The 18,190-nt window shown below is 37.0% G+C and overlaps 1 protein-coding gene and 1 long non-coding RNA gene across 5 annotated transcripts in view; one reads left to right on the top strand and one right to left on the bottom strand.

The window, feature by feature from the left end:
• The window catches only part of LOC124214909 (uncharacterized), a 30,248-nt gene that overhangs the window by 4,425 nt on the left and 7,633 nt on the right, over nt 1-18,190 (bottom strand). For 3 of the 4 annotated variants that reach the window (XM_069134611.1, XM_069134610.1, XM_046617657.2), the window contains 11 exons: nt 8,920-9,091; nt 8,684-8,707; nt 8,298-8,413; nt 7,840-8,077; nt 5,010-7,481; nt 4,391-4,591; nt 2,893-3,631; nt 2,107-2,310; nt 1,778-1,936; nt 1,275-1,552; nt 34-231 (listed from right to left, as the gene is read on the bottom strand). In XM_069134611.1, the coding sequence (XP_068990712.1) occupies nt 34-231; nt 1,275-1,552; nt 1,778-1,936; nt 2,107-2,310; nt 2,893-3,631; nt 4,391-4,591; nt 5,010-7,481; nt 7,840-8,077; nt 8,298-8,413; nt 8,684-8,707; nt 8,920-9,091 (4,801 nt within the window). The remainder of the gene's footprint in view (nt 1-33; nt 232-1,274; nt 1,553-1,777; nt 1,937-2,106; nt 2,311-2,892; nt 3,632-4,390; nt 4,592-5,009; nt 7,482-7,839; nt 8,078-8,297; nt 8,414-8,683; nt 8,708-8,919; nt 9,092-18,190) is intronic. The other variant, XM_046617660.2, reaches the window with a different exon arrangement.
• Nucleotides 1,794-18,190, top strand: part of LOC124214919 (uncharacterized) — a 67,143-nt gene continuing 50,746 nt past the window's right edge. The window contains exon 1 of the long non-coding RNA XR_006882233.2: nt 1,794-1,940. This is a non-coding gene — a long non-coding RNA (uncharacterized lncRNA). The remainder of the gene's footprint in view (nt 1,941-18,190) is intronic.

Raw genomic sequence — 18,190 nt, forward strand, 5'->3', positions numbered from 1 at the left:
TTTTTTTCTTATTTAATGCGAGCTGCTAATTACCTTGCAGGGTGTACTTATTGTTCGATTCGGGGCAAACCAGAGGCCCTCCACTATCGCCTAGGCAAGCGTCTCTCCCGCCGTCTTTTAAACCAGCGCAGAGCATACCCGAGGTTATTTTGTAAAGTGGTAAAAATAACGTCCTTCTGCGACACTCGTCCGTAGACATGACCGGCAATTCGACTTCTTGAAGTGTGTCGGCTGGAAAGAAATCCCGATTATTATTCCCGAGTATATTCGATACGAAATTTACCTTCAGTTTTCTCTTGTCGACACATATATACATATATTTTTTTTAATTTCTGGTAATATTTCAAAGGAAAACTGAAGATTCGTAATAACGATCTCACGGAAACTTGTCACGCTTTCGTATTTTCTGTATAATTTGATGCAATCGTAAATTTATCGCATATTTATACACCCTGAGTGATCAGAAATTGGAACAGATCTCTTTCCTTTTTCTGAATTACGTAAAGGGAACAGGTACACCTGGCCGCAGTGATTCTGCTTGGGTTAATTTTATCGACGAGTCGCATAAGTTGGCAATGCCGAATCAGCCCGCAGCGCCACCGTCGGCCGGTCGCCAAACAGGCTCACCTTCAATCTTTGTTAACATAATATCACCCATGACCGTTGAATCTAACCTAAAAATACGAACAAGCGATAGTTTTTTTTACGTTTACGAATGTTTGGTATTGCCAACGTAAAACGATTCGCAGAAAAAAATTAGCCATTTCAAAGTCACTGCGGCTAAGTGTTACACATACGTTATGTATTGTATATCAGATTCAAGGATTCATCTATTTTTTTTTTTTTTTCAAGTATATTTACAGGTTCACCGGGATGATATCTGCTCGGATATGACTAGACTTTCCGCGTGGCAAATTGGTGGAAGAAGAAGTAAAAAGGAAGAAGAATAAAGAAAAAACTCTACAACGCAAGACTGAAGAAAGAAGTATGGATTAGATTCTGAAAAAGTTGAGGTAATTACATATCTTTTCTATTGTGCGCAAAATTTAGTGAGAAGAAGAAGCGGAAAAAAGGGTTTAGAAATTCGTTTGCGACGACTTTCGAGAATCGTGGACGGGATTTCGGGTCAATTGGCCTTCGATGTGACGCCAAATACTATTCGCGAAATTGTTATAAATCATCGTCATATTCCTTACGACACGACAACGTGCTTCCTTTTTTATTTATTTATTTATTTATTTGTTGTTTTTCTTTTATTTATTATTTTTACTTACGAAATACTCGGCCAAGTTCGAACAATTGTCCCCAGCCGGTAACCTTGCAGATTTCGCCACCTTTCGGTTCGGTTTTCGGTAGACAAACGGGCCTCACGTAATCGCTGAAGACTACAGGACGCTCAAGTTTCAGCAATGATATGTCGTTTATGAATCCAATGTCGATGTAATCGGGGTGAAGGATTATACGATTAACGTGTATCAGCTGCTCGTGCGGACTCGCAAAACTACCCCTTCTTGTCGTCCCTATTCTCGCTACCCAGTATTCGCTTTGGGTACTGCAAAACAAACAAAAAAATAGATCAGGATAAACATATTTTTTTTTTTTTTTTTTTCCTCGATCAATTTTGGAAATAATTCAACTATGAAAACTTTTTCCATATTCTTGTACCTTCACTTTTACGGCTTTAGGAGAAAATTATGATTATTTATTTGAATCCTGCGGGGGGGGGGGGGGGGGGGGATGATTGAGAGAAAAAGCAAAATTTTAACGATCAACTTACTGGTAAAAACAGTGCGCTGCAGATATGATCCACATGTCGTTTACGAGGGCTCCGCCGCATTGGTAACCGCCTTCTTTGTAGAGAGCAACTTGCCACGGCCAACTTCCGGCTGCGGAACTTCCGCCACCGACTATCCTGGAATCCCGATAAAAAGGCCATCTGGGTGAGCGAATTATTTTTCATTCCGGTTGCGTATATTCGTTCGTTGTTACTATTATTGATATCATTATCATTATTTTACTAAAAACAAACGTATCGTCGAATAGTAACCAATCGAATGACGCTTCGTTCCCGATGTTATCGAATGTTGTATTATTTTATCTTCTCACCTAGCTTGCGTTGGCGTTTGAGTGCGAACACCGCATTCAAGATTCTTGCATTTTACCCTTAAAACATCTCCGCTCGGGCAGTTCGACGGTTTGAATGTCAGACTTGTTTTTTCTGACGTTTTTTCGTTGTAGACTAAGCTGTAGTACTCGTGTTGCTGCGTTTTTTCACTCTCAAGCCTCACTTTTTCAACCCTTTCGTAATCCCTGTGTGAATCGATAATTTATTTTTTTAACGTTACATCTTTGTACCAACATTGCTTTCGGAGTATATTTAAACAGTTATTTACTCATTTCCCCAAGCATTTGTTATTTTTTTTTTATATTCGCGCTGTTTTATGTTCGAATTTCAGAAGTTCAAATCACTTCTAATTTTAAACTTGGGGAATCAAGGATTTTCCGATTTTTCGAAATTTTGAGTAAACGAACGCGCTTTGATATTTTCGAATTTGTAATGTTTCACGTCTCATTGCAATTTATTAATTAATTGGCAAACTATTTCTTTTAACAATATTTATGTCTCGTTGAAAAATTATAAAATATTTCAATTCATTAAACATCAAGTATTCGAAATATCATTCAGTTTTTTTTTTTTTTTTTTCTATTGATTTTTTCGATCCATAACAGCGAACCAAAAAATTTAACGATTGCGATAACAAATTTGAACGAATGTTTGTTCTAATCAATAAATGAACTTCGCAGTAATTGAGGAAATTTTCGCTGATATATTCATTGAAAAAGAAAAAAAAAAAAAGTTTCAAAATATGATAAATGCGTTGAAAATCTTACTGATAAGTGATCGCCTTGCACACGGCGCGTCCCAAATCCTCTACCGTCCAAATGGTCCTCTTCCTCTCAAGAAGGTTGTCCATACCGGTGAGACAAAGTTTTCCCCACTTGCCGTTTTTCCGAACACTAAGAAACCCCTTGTCGTTGTAATCGTCGATTTCGCTTCTGTACGGAATACCGATCACCGAACTTATCGGACGATTAGCGTTAGAATTTTTTTCAACCGTGTGAAACGAGTTTCCACCGTAAATCGAACCGGATTTTAAATTGGGCGTAATTTCCCTGCCGGAAACAACACCGTCGGAATTCAACGCTTCCTCGTCATTTAAATCCAGCGATTTCCTCGTCGACGTTTCGTCCAATCCGGATTTAACCACTATTCGAAACGTGGTCGTCTCCAGAATCGACGACTCCATCATCTCTTGGTCGGTTTCGTTCTTTCCGCTAATATCCGACACTCCCGTTTCGTCCTCATATTTTTCCCACTTTGAAAAATTCCCGCCCTCCGTTGACGTCGCCTCTCTCTCAACCTCCTCTTCCCCCTTTGCGTCCCTTGATTCGACGCTCCCAATTTCAACCCCCGTGTCACCCTCGCCGATCGACATGTTTTCGTCGATCAAAGCCGCGCATTTTTTTTCGTCCTCGCCGCTCGGGCAATCCCGAAAACCGTCGCAAACCTTTTCCGGGTTCACGCAAGCTTTGCTGTTACCGCACACGAATTGACCCTTTCCGCACCAGTCTGTTTTTTTAGAAAAAGTCTGTGCGTTTATTTAGGGGATGATATTTTTTTATTTTTTTTATTTTTTTCATTTTATTTTTGGGACAGTTTTCAACCGTTCTACATGATCGATTATTTTGATTATTTTTTTCTGAAACCTCACCAGTGATTTTACTGATTCGAAAGTCTCAACGATTTTCAATGGTTTTTAACTATTTCATGCGATTTTATTTCATTTGTTTAACGATTTTGTGCAAAACATTATATGGTGATTTCAACGATATCACAAGATATCACCTGATTTGAAAATTTCAGTGATTATTGTATTCAGACTCTGATTAAGGATGCCCTGGCTATACATTCTCAATCAAAAGTGAGTCTCGTCGACAATATTGAATACTTTGTGATGAGATAAAAATTGGAATATATCAACCGTAATAAAGACGACGAGAAAATTAAACTTGATTAATAATTATGCTCAAAAGTTATCAATAAATTATTTGAACAAAATTAATTATTATAATAATTAACATTACATCTAACGGTAAGAGGTCGTGTGAATTAATGCAATTAGGTACTCAAGCATATTCAAAATGATGTGACATTTGATTTTGTTATCTTCGAGTCTGCATCACTGCGGAATAATTCATGTACCAATGTGATTTCATATGTATATCGAAGACATATGAATGGGGAGTTATCGGTGTAATTTGAATGAAATTGCCCCTCGCCGTAACTTTAATAATAGTAGTCTACGTCATAAGAGTGAGAAATACGAACCGCAATCGGTTTCATCCGAGTAGTCCCAGCAGTCCGGAGTACCGTCGCAAATCTTGTGGTAGAGTAGTTGAGCTTTTAAAAAATCACCGCATCTACAGTTAGACTCGTCCTCGGACGTAGCGCATTCTCTCAGCATGTTGCATCTAGCACCAGCTGGCAGGCATTTGCCATCGTTGCATTGAAATCCCTGACACGTTTCTCCTGTGACGAATTAATTTAACGTATAACGGTATAACGACGTGTGTTTAGTCGTCAATATTTTATTACAACACTGTGCATTTTTTTTTTTTTTTATATAGATAATCCACAATCACGAGTTTCATCAATTTTATTACATTACTCATCTTGATTTAACGGTCGTTTGATGTAGATTGTTGAAGGAGCTTTTTGTGATGGAGGAAAAATCGATGAACGTAAAAAACTGAGAATCAAAAAACAGTTCATTCGACTAATTTACAGTGTTTCAAATTTCAATTTTCGACCTTTTTTTTTTTGTCAGTTATTTGTTCAAATTATTGTGAAGTCAAAAACTGAAGGAAAAACCGTATTTTTGAAAAACGATAGTGGGAATTTATCTTCTTTTTTTTTAAGAATTCTATATTTTCGATCTCTTACTCACCGTTATTCTCGACCGGATTTTCCTCGGTGCTAGATCGCATTTTCTCCGTTCTTTCCTCGGCCTTGATCAGAACTTTGGTGGGAACCTTGATGCCGTCACGACTGAGTATAAAATCGTCGGTATCATTACTCGAAATGACTTTATCACCGCTTAAAACTGTCGCGAGTTTAGTTAGTTTGTCAAAATTAGCCAATTCTTCCCCTTGGTTCCCGCTCGGTACTTCCGGTCTCGGTATCGTCGAGTGATCGCGCGACGGATCGTCCTCAACCTCATCCTCGCCATCCTGCTTCGTCGATATCGTCAAGGTGTCAGTCCTGACCTTTGCGAACTGTTTGAGCTTTTCCAAAAGCATTATACTTTCCCGAGCATTTGATATCTTCCTGTCAGAGTTTCCCGGATTTTTAAAATCGTCAAAAAGCGGCTCTTCCGATCGGTTCGCTCCAAAATCCGGAGCCTCGATCTTCGCTCGCTGACTTCCACCGATTTTCGAATCAGAAATTCGCACTTCCGGTTCCGATACCCTCGTGCTGATCGACGTTATCACTTCAACGACTTGCCGATCCGGCTTTGTCGACTTGTCCGGACTTCCGGCTCCTTCCTCATCCTTCTCTTCCGGTTTCTCCTCGTTCGCTGTTCGCAGTTTTTCATAGCTTCGATCGGCAACCTCGACGATATCCTCGATCGGCAATTCGCCACCCTCGCTGTCGTAATTATCTTCCGTATAATTACCGGAAGCCCCTGGAGGTCTGGGTCGAGGTCGAATCGGTCTACCGATTCCACTGTTGCTTTTCACCGGCGCCAACGTGACGAGATTCTCGACGACGTTCGCCTTTAACGTGTCGTTGTAGACCTTTGACTTGAGTTCAGATTCCCTCTTTGCCTCGTCCCGATCACTCTCACCATCCTTCTTTACCAGGGACTCGTTTTTCACACTACCAGGCGTGTATTTCACAGTTTCGATCTCTACGAACGTCGAATTTCTACCGGTGTTAACGACGCTCTGAGGAATCGGATCCTCCCGCTGCTGAAGCTTCTCCGTTGGCCTCTGTAACTTTTGACCGTTGTTCTTGTTCAACGGATGAAGAATCTCCGAGTAAATCTCGGTCGTTGTGTGCTTCAGGGTTTTGTCATCGTCGATCGTTATCGAGGTAGTCAAATCGCTGATCGGCGGTCGCTGCTCCTCGAATTCCAGCTTCGATTTCTCCTCCAGCCTTGACGGTCCCTCTCGATCCTGATCCTCATCCTCGTTCTCCGCTTCAGCTATCTTGTCGACCGGTATCGTGTGCCTGAACGGTCTCAAGGTCCCTGGGTTCTCCACCAGGATCGGCTTCGCCTCTCCGTTCAGATCGGGGCTCTTGTAGCTCGTGTATATCGGTTCACGTCGGGAAATCGCCTCCCGAAGAACAGCCTTGCGATCCTGCATGGCGTCCTCGAGGCTAGCCTCGATTTCGGAGAACCGATTTCTTCCCTCGAGCTCATCGACGTCCAGTACAACCTCAGCCTCTCCGATACCCGCCACTTCAGGCTCACTCTGGACGCCGAAAATCGCGCTACTTTCGGTTTCGGGAATCGGAACGTTGCCCGTAGAGAAGACCCTGACGTTGTACGTCTTCCGGATCGGCTCGGAGTCCGCTATCTCGATCGAATCGGCTCTGACCTCCTTGTCGATCGGTAGACTCACCACCTCGTCTCTGAACAGGGGTTCGTCCGACGGTTGGGTCGGTATCTTATTTTTGAACTTGCCGTTCACCCTGAAGTTCACCATCTCCTGAGGCACTATTCGGTCCGTGTGATCCTCGGAATCTCGGCTCGTAGTTTCGCCGATCGTTTCGAACACCGGAAGCAGAGAGGGTTCGTCGACTTTCGACGCGATGCTGGGAACTTCTGGTACCGTCGACGGAACGGATTCGTCGTTTAATTTGAGCCTCAATTCCGTGTTCACAAAGCCCGGGATTATCGGGCGCCATGGGGACGTCTCGAATTCCGGATCCACGAAGTCCTTGAAGGGTTTCTTTGTCGTCGAAACTTCCGTCACCTTAGGTTTCGAGCTCGTCGTTTCCGGCTTCGACGTTTCCGTGCTGCTCGACGTCGTCTCGACCTCTTTTCGCGTCGTTTTTACCATTCTTTCGGTCGTTTCCGGGGGAACGACGGTCGTCGAAGTGCTTCGACTTCTCTCCGCGATTTCTGGACTATCCGTTCCGTTCAGTTTGGTCACTTTGTAGGTGCCTTGAATCGTCGGTATGTTACTGAAGTCGATGTTTGCCTCGTCTGGATCCGTTTTAATCGGACTCAATGTTGTTGATGATGGCGACGACGACGACGATGATAACGACGATGATGATGATGATGAAGTGTTTCTAATGCTTGGTCGCAGAAGACCGTTTTTCGTTATCATCGTGTTCTTTTTTCGCGCTGTTTGCTGCTGTTGTTGCTGTTGTGGTCTGTTTGGTACTCCTCCGTCTTGATCGAGCGCTTCGTAGAAAAAAAAAATAATAAAATAAAAAATGGAAACGAATGTTTGAAGTTAATACAGTGCTTGTCTTTCGTTGTTTTAACTGGATTTATTTATTCTCCTCGCATGAATCGGGTAATTTCTTAAAGAGTATCTACCGAATGCGAAGTTTTTTCACGGATTGAACATAGTTGAAAATTAGTATCCAATAAAAATCCTTCGTTTTTTCTGTAATATATATACGATCGATTCCACTGTACAGACTTTACTCTGAAATGAATTTTAAACTTCATTTCATTTTGGAATTCTGGATATCTTTTCATAATTAACTACCGAATGTTTGTTCTCATTTTTTAAATTGCAAAAAATGCGACTTACTTTTAACTGAGATGCTCGCCAAGTCTAATTCCATGTCCTTGAACAAGGATGACGTCGAGTAAGTTTCTTTCGCCAGTATATCGGCAATGGTATCTTCAACGTTGCTAATGGATTTGGGTAGCTTCCTGCGGTCTAGATAAACTCTGAAGAATACCTTGAGCGTGCCGTTTTCAAATTTGTCGATAAACGTTTGTTTGTACGCAGGGGCTAACACGCTTCTTCTGAACAGCAGCTCGAACTGTATGGAATGGAAAGTTTCTCTATTTTTTCACTCGTATCGCAAATCGGAGATACTAAAAATTGTAAAACGCGTTGAAGGTTTTTTTTTTTCTGTTTCGTACGATTCCAACAAAAAAGGTATCCCAGATCGATCTCTCCGATTTCATTTCTTTTTTAACATGTTACAGTAAAAGACTAAAAACTAAGCGACACTTTTTTTTAAGCGACTTTTCACTTACTATATTTTTGTACTTCCGCTCCTTTTCACGGAATGCCATACTCGTGTTCAGCTTCAACATCGGATAGTAACGCTCTCCGCTCGAAACTCGAAAGCTGCACGCGAATCCTGTTACAGCTACGGAAAAATATGATCGATATGCATTAAAAAATTTTTTTTATTATCAACAATGTTTTTTAAATAATTAAAAATAAAAAAAATAAATAAATAAATGAAATGACATAAAAGTTCAATTCATTTAACAAAACTTTACCAGTTTGGTAAAGGCGTTCGAGATTTTACTGGCTATTCTAAGTTTTTGAAAATTTCTATTCACAATCACGAATTATTCTTCGCGATAATATGCATTACATAAATTCGATTCAAATATTTTAAAGCTGTTCTCACCATTTTTAGGGTCATTCCTGAGAGCTGTAACAGATTGAAACGAATGAACAAAATTAATTAATTATATTTTCTGGTCAGTTGGTTTTCTAGATCTGGTTAGTAACTTTTAAAAAAAAAAAAAAAAGGACGAATAAATCGCGATCTTGACCGTCAAAAAGAAGTTGGAAAAAAATTCTATGCAAAAATGTTTTTCGTACGATGAATGAGATGCTAAAAATTTTATAAATTTCACTCACCACCCATCCATAAAGCCAAACCAGCAACGGCTAAAACGGCAATTAGCACGAGCATAGCAGAAATGATTAGCACGGCGCTACCGATTTTCCATTTTGTTGTGTTTTTACCGTTTTTATTAACGTGGGGCGGCACTCTGTACCAAGCTGATCTTGGCGGCAGGTAATATTCGCTCTGTAACGAAAAAACGTGAGAAGAATTAAAAAAAAAAAAAGAAAATACAGTTATGCTGATTATAATTATAATTATACGCCCTATTGTACGTATTTTATCGAATTATAATATTATTTTAATCAACGAAACGATTGTTTTCATTCTGTTCTAATTTGCGTTTCGTCAAAAAAAAATAAATGTTTGTATTATCAGCTATCAGTTTATCGCATTAAAAACTGATACGTGATTTCCAATTGTCAGAATATTGTTAAAATTTCAAATAATCGACACTTAAAATGTGTATAACAAACATTTTCGAACGATCAAGTAAAAATCTACAGTCAAGTCTTTCGTTAATCGTGATTGATTGGTTGGGAATTCTTTTTGACACTGTGTTCGACTTTTTTTTTACGCAAATTTTCAATAATTTTAGATGTGAAAACGCACAGATGTGAGCAAAAACGAGCTCAGACAGAATTCGCACTGCAATATGTTGACGCGATGGATGTGGTGTACATGAAATAACTGCAAAAAACTAATAATAACAATATGTAATATGTGTAAAATGTAATAATAAACTAACCGCAGCCATTCGCACATCGAGTTTAAAACAGTTCCGCTTGTAACGGAGGATCGGATATAAGGAGCCGTTTCACAATTCTCAATGAATTTGAAATTTCAGTACTTTTACGCCTATAATGTGCAATATGTTTTTATCTATCCGACTTAACGGTGGGGATAAAAATTTGTCATAAGCAAATCGTCATAATTTGGCTATGTGGAAGCTTGAATTTGGGTCTATAATAGTTTTCAGGAATTTTAATTCAACGCATGAAGTAAATAATTTTGCAGGTTTGTTTTTCTTCGCTAAAATTCCTTCTTCGTTCAACTAATTTTTCCAATTTTATATTTATTTTTTTATTTTTTTTTTATTTTTCAAACGTTATCGTTACAATTTCCCGATTTTCAGAAAGTTCGTTCGCTTTTAACAAAACTTGAAACATTTTCCGTTCTTTCAATAGTCAGAAATTCGTTATATGTTTTGAAAAAGTTTTATAACTTCAAAACAAGTTTTATAAATCTTGTTTGTTTGTTTGTTTTTTTTTTTTTCTCTCAAAAATTCTTGTACACTGACTTCACAACATACGAATTTCACGCCGGCGAAGAATTTTATCACCGATACGTTATCACAATCGATTATATGTATCGTTTGAACGTCGATCAGTTGAATTATTGATTCCTGTAACTTACGTGACGAAATATTCTGCCATTGAAACGTAATTCGTGCTTGAGATGGGGAAAACGAATGTAAACTTTAATGAGAGAAACGAAGGTTCAAAAACCTGGCGAGATAACGCGATGAGGATAAATAAAATTAAGTAAATAAAAAGAGTGTAAAGGAGAGAAAGGAGAAAAAAAATATATAAAAAAAAGGAACCTGTAGTTTCTTCTTCTTCCTTGTTTACACCTCCTCTTCCAGCGCAGCTGCGGATGCTGCTCGCTACTCAGATATTATCTCTATCAACGATTTACCGTTAGAAACTCATTCCGTATCACACGTAGCTTACACGTACGCATACACGGTGTGTAATTTTGTTCATCGTATTATCTAGTTTCGCCGCATATGTTGTAAACTATTACATTGTAATAACTTGCAAAACAAGCGGTACCTATATATATATATATATATATATATATAAATATTTGACAAATTATAGCTGTGCAACGGTATGTTAAAATAAAAAACAAGATTTTTATCTAATTCGATCGGTAAATTATTATAGTATATTTTGGCTTTTTCACCTATGTTTTTATTTGCCTATTATTATATACATTTAAAGAGTAAAAAGTTGTTGTAAAATTGATTTGAAGATAATTTTTTTATAGTAAAAAAAATAAGCAAAAAAAAACTTTGGGGGGGGGGGGATTACAATATTTGAATATTATACCGATAAATGAAAGCCTAGGATTACAATGAACGAGGAACGATTAAAATTGACCGAATAAAATATACATGAGAAAAGTGCCAACACTACGACGAGACGAAAAAAAAAAGAAACTGATAACCGAAAATGAAAATCTTAATTGTTGACAGAGTTGAGAAAAGAAAGAAAAGTTTAAAAAAAAAAAAAAAAATGGCGTACGCGCATGTTTCCATACGCAGAATAAATCTCAAGTTCGTGACGTGTACTTCTAATTCATATTCATTTCGTAATTTATTATCGTATTAAATCTTTCATCATACATCTCGGTCTTGAAAAAGCTGTCGGTTATAATTATTTTTTGATACAATTCACTTATTTATTTCATGCGACTTTATTTTTTTAATTTTTATTTATTTATTTTTTTATTTGTTTTATCCATTGCAGTATCAAATGTAAATTATTCAATTGCTTAGTTTATTACTCCGACATTTGTAAGAATGATTTTTGATTTATTATTTTTGTTACTCAATATATATATATATATATATATATATATTTCATTATATATTTTTACTCTTTTCAATTTATACCGAATGTTTAATTCTTCAATTTTTGAATTTAATATTTATCCATTTTGTCTTTACTTTCTTCTATTTTGCCATTCTTTGTTTATTTTTTTTTTTTCCAAAAACTTTTAAACCACTCATTCGTATTGTTCGAGTTATTCTGAATTCCTCGCGTATTTTTTCCACTGTCAATGCTAACGAAGAATGAGCGGAAAAAATGACGGGTGTGTATACAAAAGTTTAGGCACTCCGAGTTGGTAAGAATATAAAATTTAAAACAAATAAAATAATGACGAATAAATTGAAGAAAAATGTATATTCCTTGGTTATTGAAAAAAAGTCGATTAATGTACAGTCGATTTTTACATCCCTAATATAAAAAGAAAAACACTTGAGATGAATGCTATTTTATTTTTATTTTTCCCCATCAACAAAATATCGTGCAGTCCGATCGTGAATTCGATTGCTTTCTTTGTACGTGTGAAATTATTTCAAGAAGGTTGCGTAAAAAAGAAAAAAAGAAAACAGCTGGTAATAAGTACGGTTTTTATACCAGTAATTGCGTAATTTTATTACCGTCTACGCACGCGCTAAGCGCGCGTCGTGTTTTGATTAATTTGAATATTTGTCGCGCAAATAAATTATCTACCATGCATGAACGGTGCGGCAATTAGTGGAACAATTTTTTTTTTTTCTTCTCCTTTAAATTTCAGTCGTTTTCCCGTTAGATTCATCCGTTAGACTCAATGAGCGTTGATTTCTTAATTTTCAGTTTCTTCTATATTCCTGCATTCGCCGATTGTGAAAAAGATAGAAAAAAAAATATTCCGTCATCGCAAAAGTCTTTTTCCGAGAGTCGGAGAGACGATTTTTTTTACCGATGGTACAAAAGAAGGACGAAAAAAAAAAAACGAAATGAAACTTCTGTTCAGAAAATACAAAGTGAAAAATTTGAATAATATAATAATAACGTGGATATATATGAAAAGAATTTATTAAATTTTTTTTTACATTCGTGACCAACGACCTGTCATCGCCTGTCAATTTGTCGGTCATTAGTATGTTTGACCGTGCAGCGATAAAACGTCACCTGCATCCTATACTCGAGACTGTCTGATTGTGAGTCAACTTAGGCAGTTCATGGTCGCGATTAAAAATGTTCAGACGCCAAATCCTTGCATCAAGCTTCCTCAATAGCAATCCAAAACGCTTTTCTTTCAATGCATTATATATCCGCGTTCGTGACTTGAATTATATTATTCAATATATCGACGCATGATCGATGCCGGATATAATCCGTGACGAAATCATTATGCAAAAATCTACACTCATACACATTCCTTCATTCGTTCATCTATCAATTTGCGTATTGTATCAAACTAGAATAAAACAAAACGCGCGCAACATTAATTAAACCTAGCGCAGATTTGTTTCTTTGTTTTTATTTTACAATTAAAATCGTGTAAGATTTACCTATCCGTCGATACATTTATTCAAATTCAATGTATCGAACGTTGAACCTCATCGTATTTGAATAATTATAAAATTAATTGATTTTGTCTCGCTACCCTTGACCTTCTGTCAATTCAACATGGCAAAAAACGAGAGGTTAAAAGCTTGCGCGCGTTATTCCGTGCTTCGACACTCGCGTAACTCGCCCGAAACGATCAGCTGACCATCCGGCGCGACGCCATGTTGTCTATAAAAGCTGCGGGAATGCCGGGTAATATATTATTTTTTTTTTTTTTTTTCCATTATTCCGATTGACTTCTACTCTACCGAGTTTTCCTGACCTTTTAACGTTGCAATTACACGTACAAAGGATTATCGATATCTGGCACAGGTCATCATAGGCACATGCGTGTGTATGTATGTGTATATATATACATGTATATATTTATGTATGCGACCGCAAGGACGCTCTTATAGGTACCGTATCTATCCTAGATACATGAACCAATTCTCCTCTGATATAGCCTTATACAGGTTTCATAGCACGTTTATTGTACACAACCTTACTACCTATATGCGGCGCATAGCGCTTACGTGTCTTCGCCGTAACGGAATTCTACTTGACACCCTTTTTTTCGCGGCCGTCGTATTCGTGCTCTCACACGCTTTGTAAAACGCTCCGTTTTGTTTTGCGCATGAAATCCACAAACGGCCCTAAAACACGGCAAATGAACTCTATTGACAACGAGTATTGTTTCAGCGGTTGAATTAATTTTTGTAAATTTTCACACATCGTTGAAAGATTTTTAATATACAAATAAATAATAAATAATTAATCAGAGATTTGTATAATTCGCTAGAAACGAAAAAAAAAATAAAAAAAAAAAAAAAAACTACAGGTATAACTTATATTCAGTATTACACTTATTTGGAGAAATAAATTTGTGCAATAAAGTTGTAATAAAGTAATAATAATAGTAATCTACGACGACTGATGAAATAATTAAACGACATGTTTGATAAAATCGTCGATCATCGGTAAAGTAATTCGCATCTCTTAAGTAGAGTGTTTTATATTTTGAGTTGGTAAAAACCGACTACTGTTACACAGTTGTGGAAAATTGTGTATTACATAGACGAAGGGAATAAATTCTCGAGTCGTTCAATCGTTCCCAGATACGTCCGAATTATATTGAGCCGTGTTTTATAGTGTACATCGCATGAGTAAATAACAACAATTTCCGTATGACGCGAAGTGTAACCATCCTCAATTTTATCTTTTTCCCCTTCCGCTCGAATCGTCCTCGTCGTTTTTTCTCCCGTTTCTTCCTCCCCCTTTTACTTGCTAGTTACTCGCAAAGTTTTACCACGCGTTGCGAAAAAAAGGGCCTTTTTGCACACCTAAACGTAGCGTCTCACGTTCTAAGGTTTATTGTACCTATAACGAACGGGCACTTAGAACGCGACGCCGTGCATGTCCGACTAACTATGTCTGCGCGGATCGTAAAGCGTGGTAACAGCTAGAACATGCTCTTGTAAAAACTGAAAAATCATCCTCCTCCTCTTCCTCGATAGATCAGCTCTTCATCTTCGTTATACCGGGTGTTTCCAAGTAAACGCCACGGTATCTTGGATTGCCTGTCTCTCGGGGGAACAAATATCGGTAAAACCCAATTACCGAGTTATCGGTAGATAACGCGTTTAAAGTTTTGCAAGTTTCGTGGATTTTGCCAAACAGTTGTTTCGTTGTTTATAACTTGTGCTGAAGCGTTCAGCGATTACATTCCGGAGTCGCGTTAATAAAGTGATGGTGGTTCTGTAGGTAGCTGTTTTATCGATATTTGGTCTCCTGGGTGGTAGGCAACCCGACATACCGCGAAGTTTGCTTCTTTTTCTCCTTCCAGATTTCCCCGTGAGTGCAGATTTTTAAAATAAAAATTAACCGCAAAAGTTTTCTTTTATATATATATTTTTTTTTTTTATTGTTTTTCAAACTTCTTTCACATTTAAATCGATCGATTCTGATTTGTTTCCATTTGTTTTGCAAGGAAGTCAATGCATGGGAAAATAAAATGGAAATGAAAAATCGTCGGATAAAATCGAGCGTGTGAGTAATGATTACGTGATTGATCTACGAGCGGAGCAGCGTTTATATACGATGCTGATTATTAATTACCGCATAGTAATGTACATAAGAAAATACACCCGCGCTGACGATGGTGATAAATAATTTATGCGTTGTACGAATACGTGGCTTGCATCTCTTTATGTCTGATCGTGAGTTATATAATTTTATGTGCATACATCTGATATTATACAGTAGAACCTTTCGTTATAATTCTACTTCAATCTATTTTATACAGCCTATTTTTCCAAGGTTTTGTTTCTTTTTTTTTTTTCAAGAAAACTATTTTGTTTCGAAAAAAAACATTGCGACCGGATGTGCCAAGCAAACGATTTGGAGAAAAGAAACATTGAAATTTTTGAACTGGGTAAAACAAATAAAATAAAATAAAAAAAAAAAAACAATTCTTTTATACGTCAAATTTTCAACCGGACGATAATAAATTGATTTCTTTTATCGCACCCACTTCTCTAAGAAATGGACAAAGATGTTTTCCCTATTGTTAGAGAATTTTTAATATATCTTGCAAGAGGTTCTACCGTATGTATGAAAATGACGTATAATATAGAACTGTGTCGCGGAATCGACGACCTTGCTTGCATTCGCGGGCTTGACGAGAACACGGCGCAGCGAGTTTTCTCAGGTGGTAAATATCCCACCTTGACTCAAGCTCGGAAGCCTCGTAATCTCGTTCTTGCAGCAGCGGTTGCATTTCGCGGTGAATCGCATGCCGGCGCATTGCAATTCGAATGATCAATTTTTTTTTTTTTTTTTTTTTTTTCGCGCAAACGCGGGGCAAAACCGAAGAGTTGAATTTATACATCGCGTTCTTGTCTCGACGACGGTTTCAGAATTGTTGGCAAAAGAAAAACGCCGCCGCTCGCGAGTTGTTATTTCCTCTTTAAAATAACTCACGACGCATTGCGTTCCTGATGCGCTGCTGATCCTGACGACGCCGCAGTCACGAATTACGTATATTATATACAAGATCTCGGTGTCGGATCGTTGAGGAGATTCATTGTTACGAGAAGACGTTTCATTCATCATTTCGAATTATCCTCACACAAATTTGTACTTCTTTTTTTGTATAATTGTCGTTTATTAAATACATATAATATAGATAGTTCCGTTTCAAATTACACTTTTTAAATCACTCGAAATCAAGCGGTTGTTGTGTTTTTTTTTTTTTCTCTCTCTCTCTCTCTCTCTCTCTTCCAATGCTTATCGTCCGTTCAAACATTTTTATTTTTGCACAAATAATACAGAAAAACTCAAGAATATTACATATCAATGATTTAACATCGATCTGTCTAGTTCTCATTGAATTTTTCTAGGTTAAAAAAAAAAAAAAAACGCACCATCCAATGGCCGGACAAAATCTGATCGAGATTCTTTCTGTAAATAAAAGAAAAAAAAAAATTGAAGCAAAGAATGAAGGAACGTTTGTAAAATCGTGAAAAATCGATCTTAATCGCGTAAACATGAAAAACCAATTGTCGTCAAATTTCGAGACTGTCGCGTTACGCGTTATATCGAGGTGGTCCATTACCTATGGGATGCTGGGCGAGTCCTTCGGTTTACCGCCGCGAGTCGAAGATGTGCAGCACAAGGCAGCGAAGCATTGCAAAGAGTCCCTGCATTTGAGGTCAAAGATCTCACAAGGTCGTCGCAGCGTGTAACACCGTCCTTGTCAAATTAACGAGATCGCACAAAGCGCGTATCGCGTATGAATATTTAACATTTACCACGATAAATAAAATGTTAGACGACGCGAATTATGGATACGATCGTGAATTATAACGAGAAAATATCATCCGTTCGATATCAAGTTTCGTTTTTATTCTTTTTTTTTTCTTTTTCCTACTATTGTTCATTTATTTATTTTTTTTTTTTTTGCTTTTACAACTGTGAAGAAAATTTATAAAAATTTTCATTTTGATCAAATAAAATTGAAGTATTATACAAATGGTGTAACACACACATACATATATATATATTTTTTGTTTTATTGAGTTTATATTTGAATGAATAAATTTTGATTTTGTATACATCGAATAATAACGAAAATCTTCATAATCGCTACTTATAAAGTTTGCCGTTGTCTTTTTTTCTTAACGTTTATAAACAAGTTTTTGAAGTATTTGGTTGATAGCTAATATCGGTGCCTATTTAAAAAAAAAAAACAAGGAAAACGTTTTAACGAAAATGCGATGGATATTGAACGAATTTATCAGAGAAAGTATAATGAGAGCACGATGGGAAATTACGTTTGGTATTTGATACGAGAAAGTTCGTACGAACGTAAAAGAATCACGAAAAATATCAATTTTTTTATATATTCGACTTTATTATTAATTATGATTTTTTCTTTTTTTTTAAACTTCAAAATCTAACAAGACTATTTTCATTACCTTTAATTGGTTACGTGGAAGAGCGCGAAAATTTGACTTGTATAACCCAGAATCAGCGAGGATAAAATCGTCGTTCGTATCTAACGAATAAGGCGTATACCGGAAACACGTATGACGATGCTAATGCGCTATTGGTAAATATACGTACACATATTAACCTATACCCACACATTGTGCATACCTAAGCTATACAAATTCCGGCTGTTTCTTTCACGGCTTGGCATCATATATATATATACACGTATGTAATAGGTATATGTATAAGATTTACGTATAACGCATTACTTATAACGTACTATCGGACACGTCGATCTCCGACGAAGACGCTGTTAAGAATTTGCGTGTGGAAATTATTATACATACATATTCATACGGATATGATATTTATAATCGACGTGTGGCAGCTATAAAACGCCGAGGATTATTACAGTAGTTGTAATAATATGCGTATAATCTGGACTTGAATATTATATGTATACTTCTAAAGAGGATCTTTTAAAGAGGAAGGATCCCTCTAAAACTTCCGGCCATGGTCAATTAAATGGTACGAAAACTCGCGATGCTGTAGATAATTGACAAAAAAAAAAAAAAAACAATTATTTTTACGTGTTAATTAAATGGGAAAATTTCAAATTCATTTA

This window comes from Neodiprion pinetum, chromosome 3 (genome assembly GCF_021155775.2).
Source record: "Neodiprion pinetum isolate iyNeoPine1 chromosome 3, iyNeoPine1.2, whole genome shotgun sequence".
NCBI classification, from domain to species: domain Eukaryota; kingdom Metazoa; phylum Arthropoda; class Insecta; order Hymenoptera; family Diprionidae; genus Neodiprion; species Neodiprion pinetum.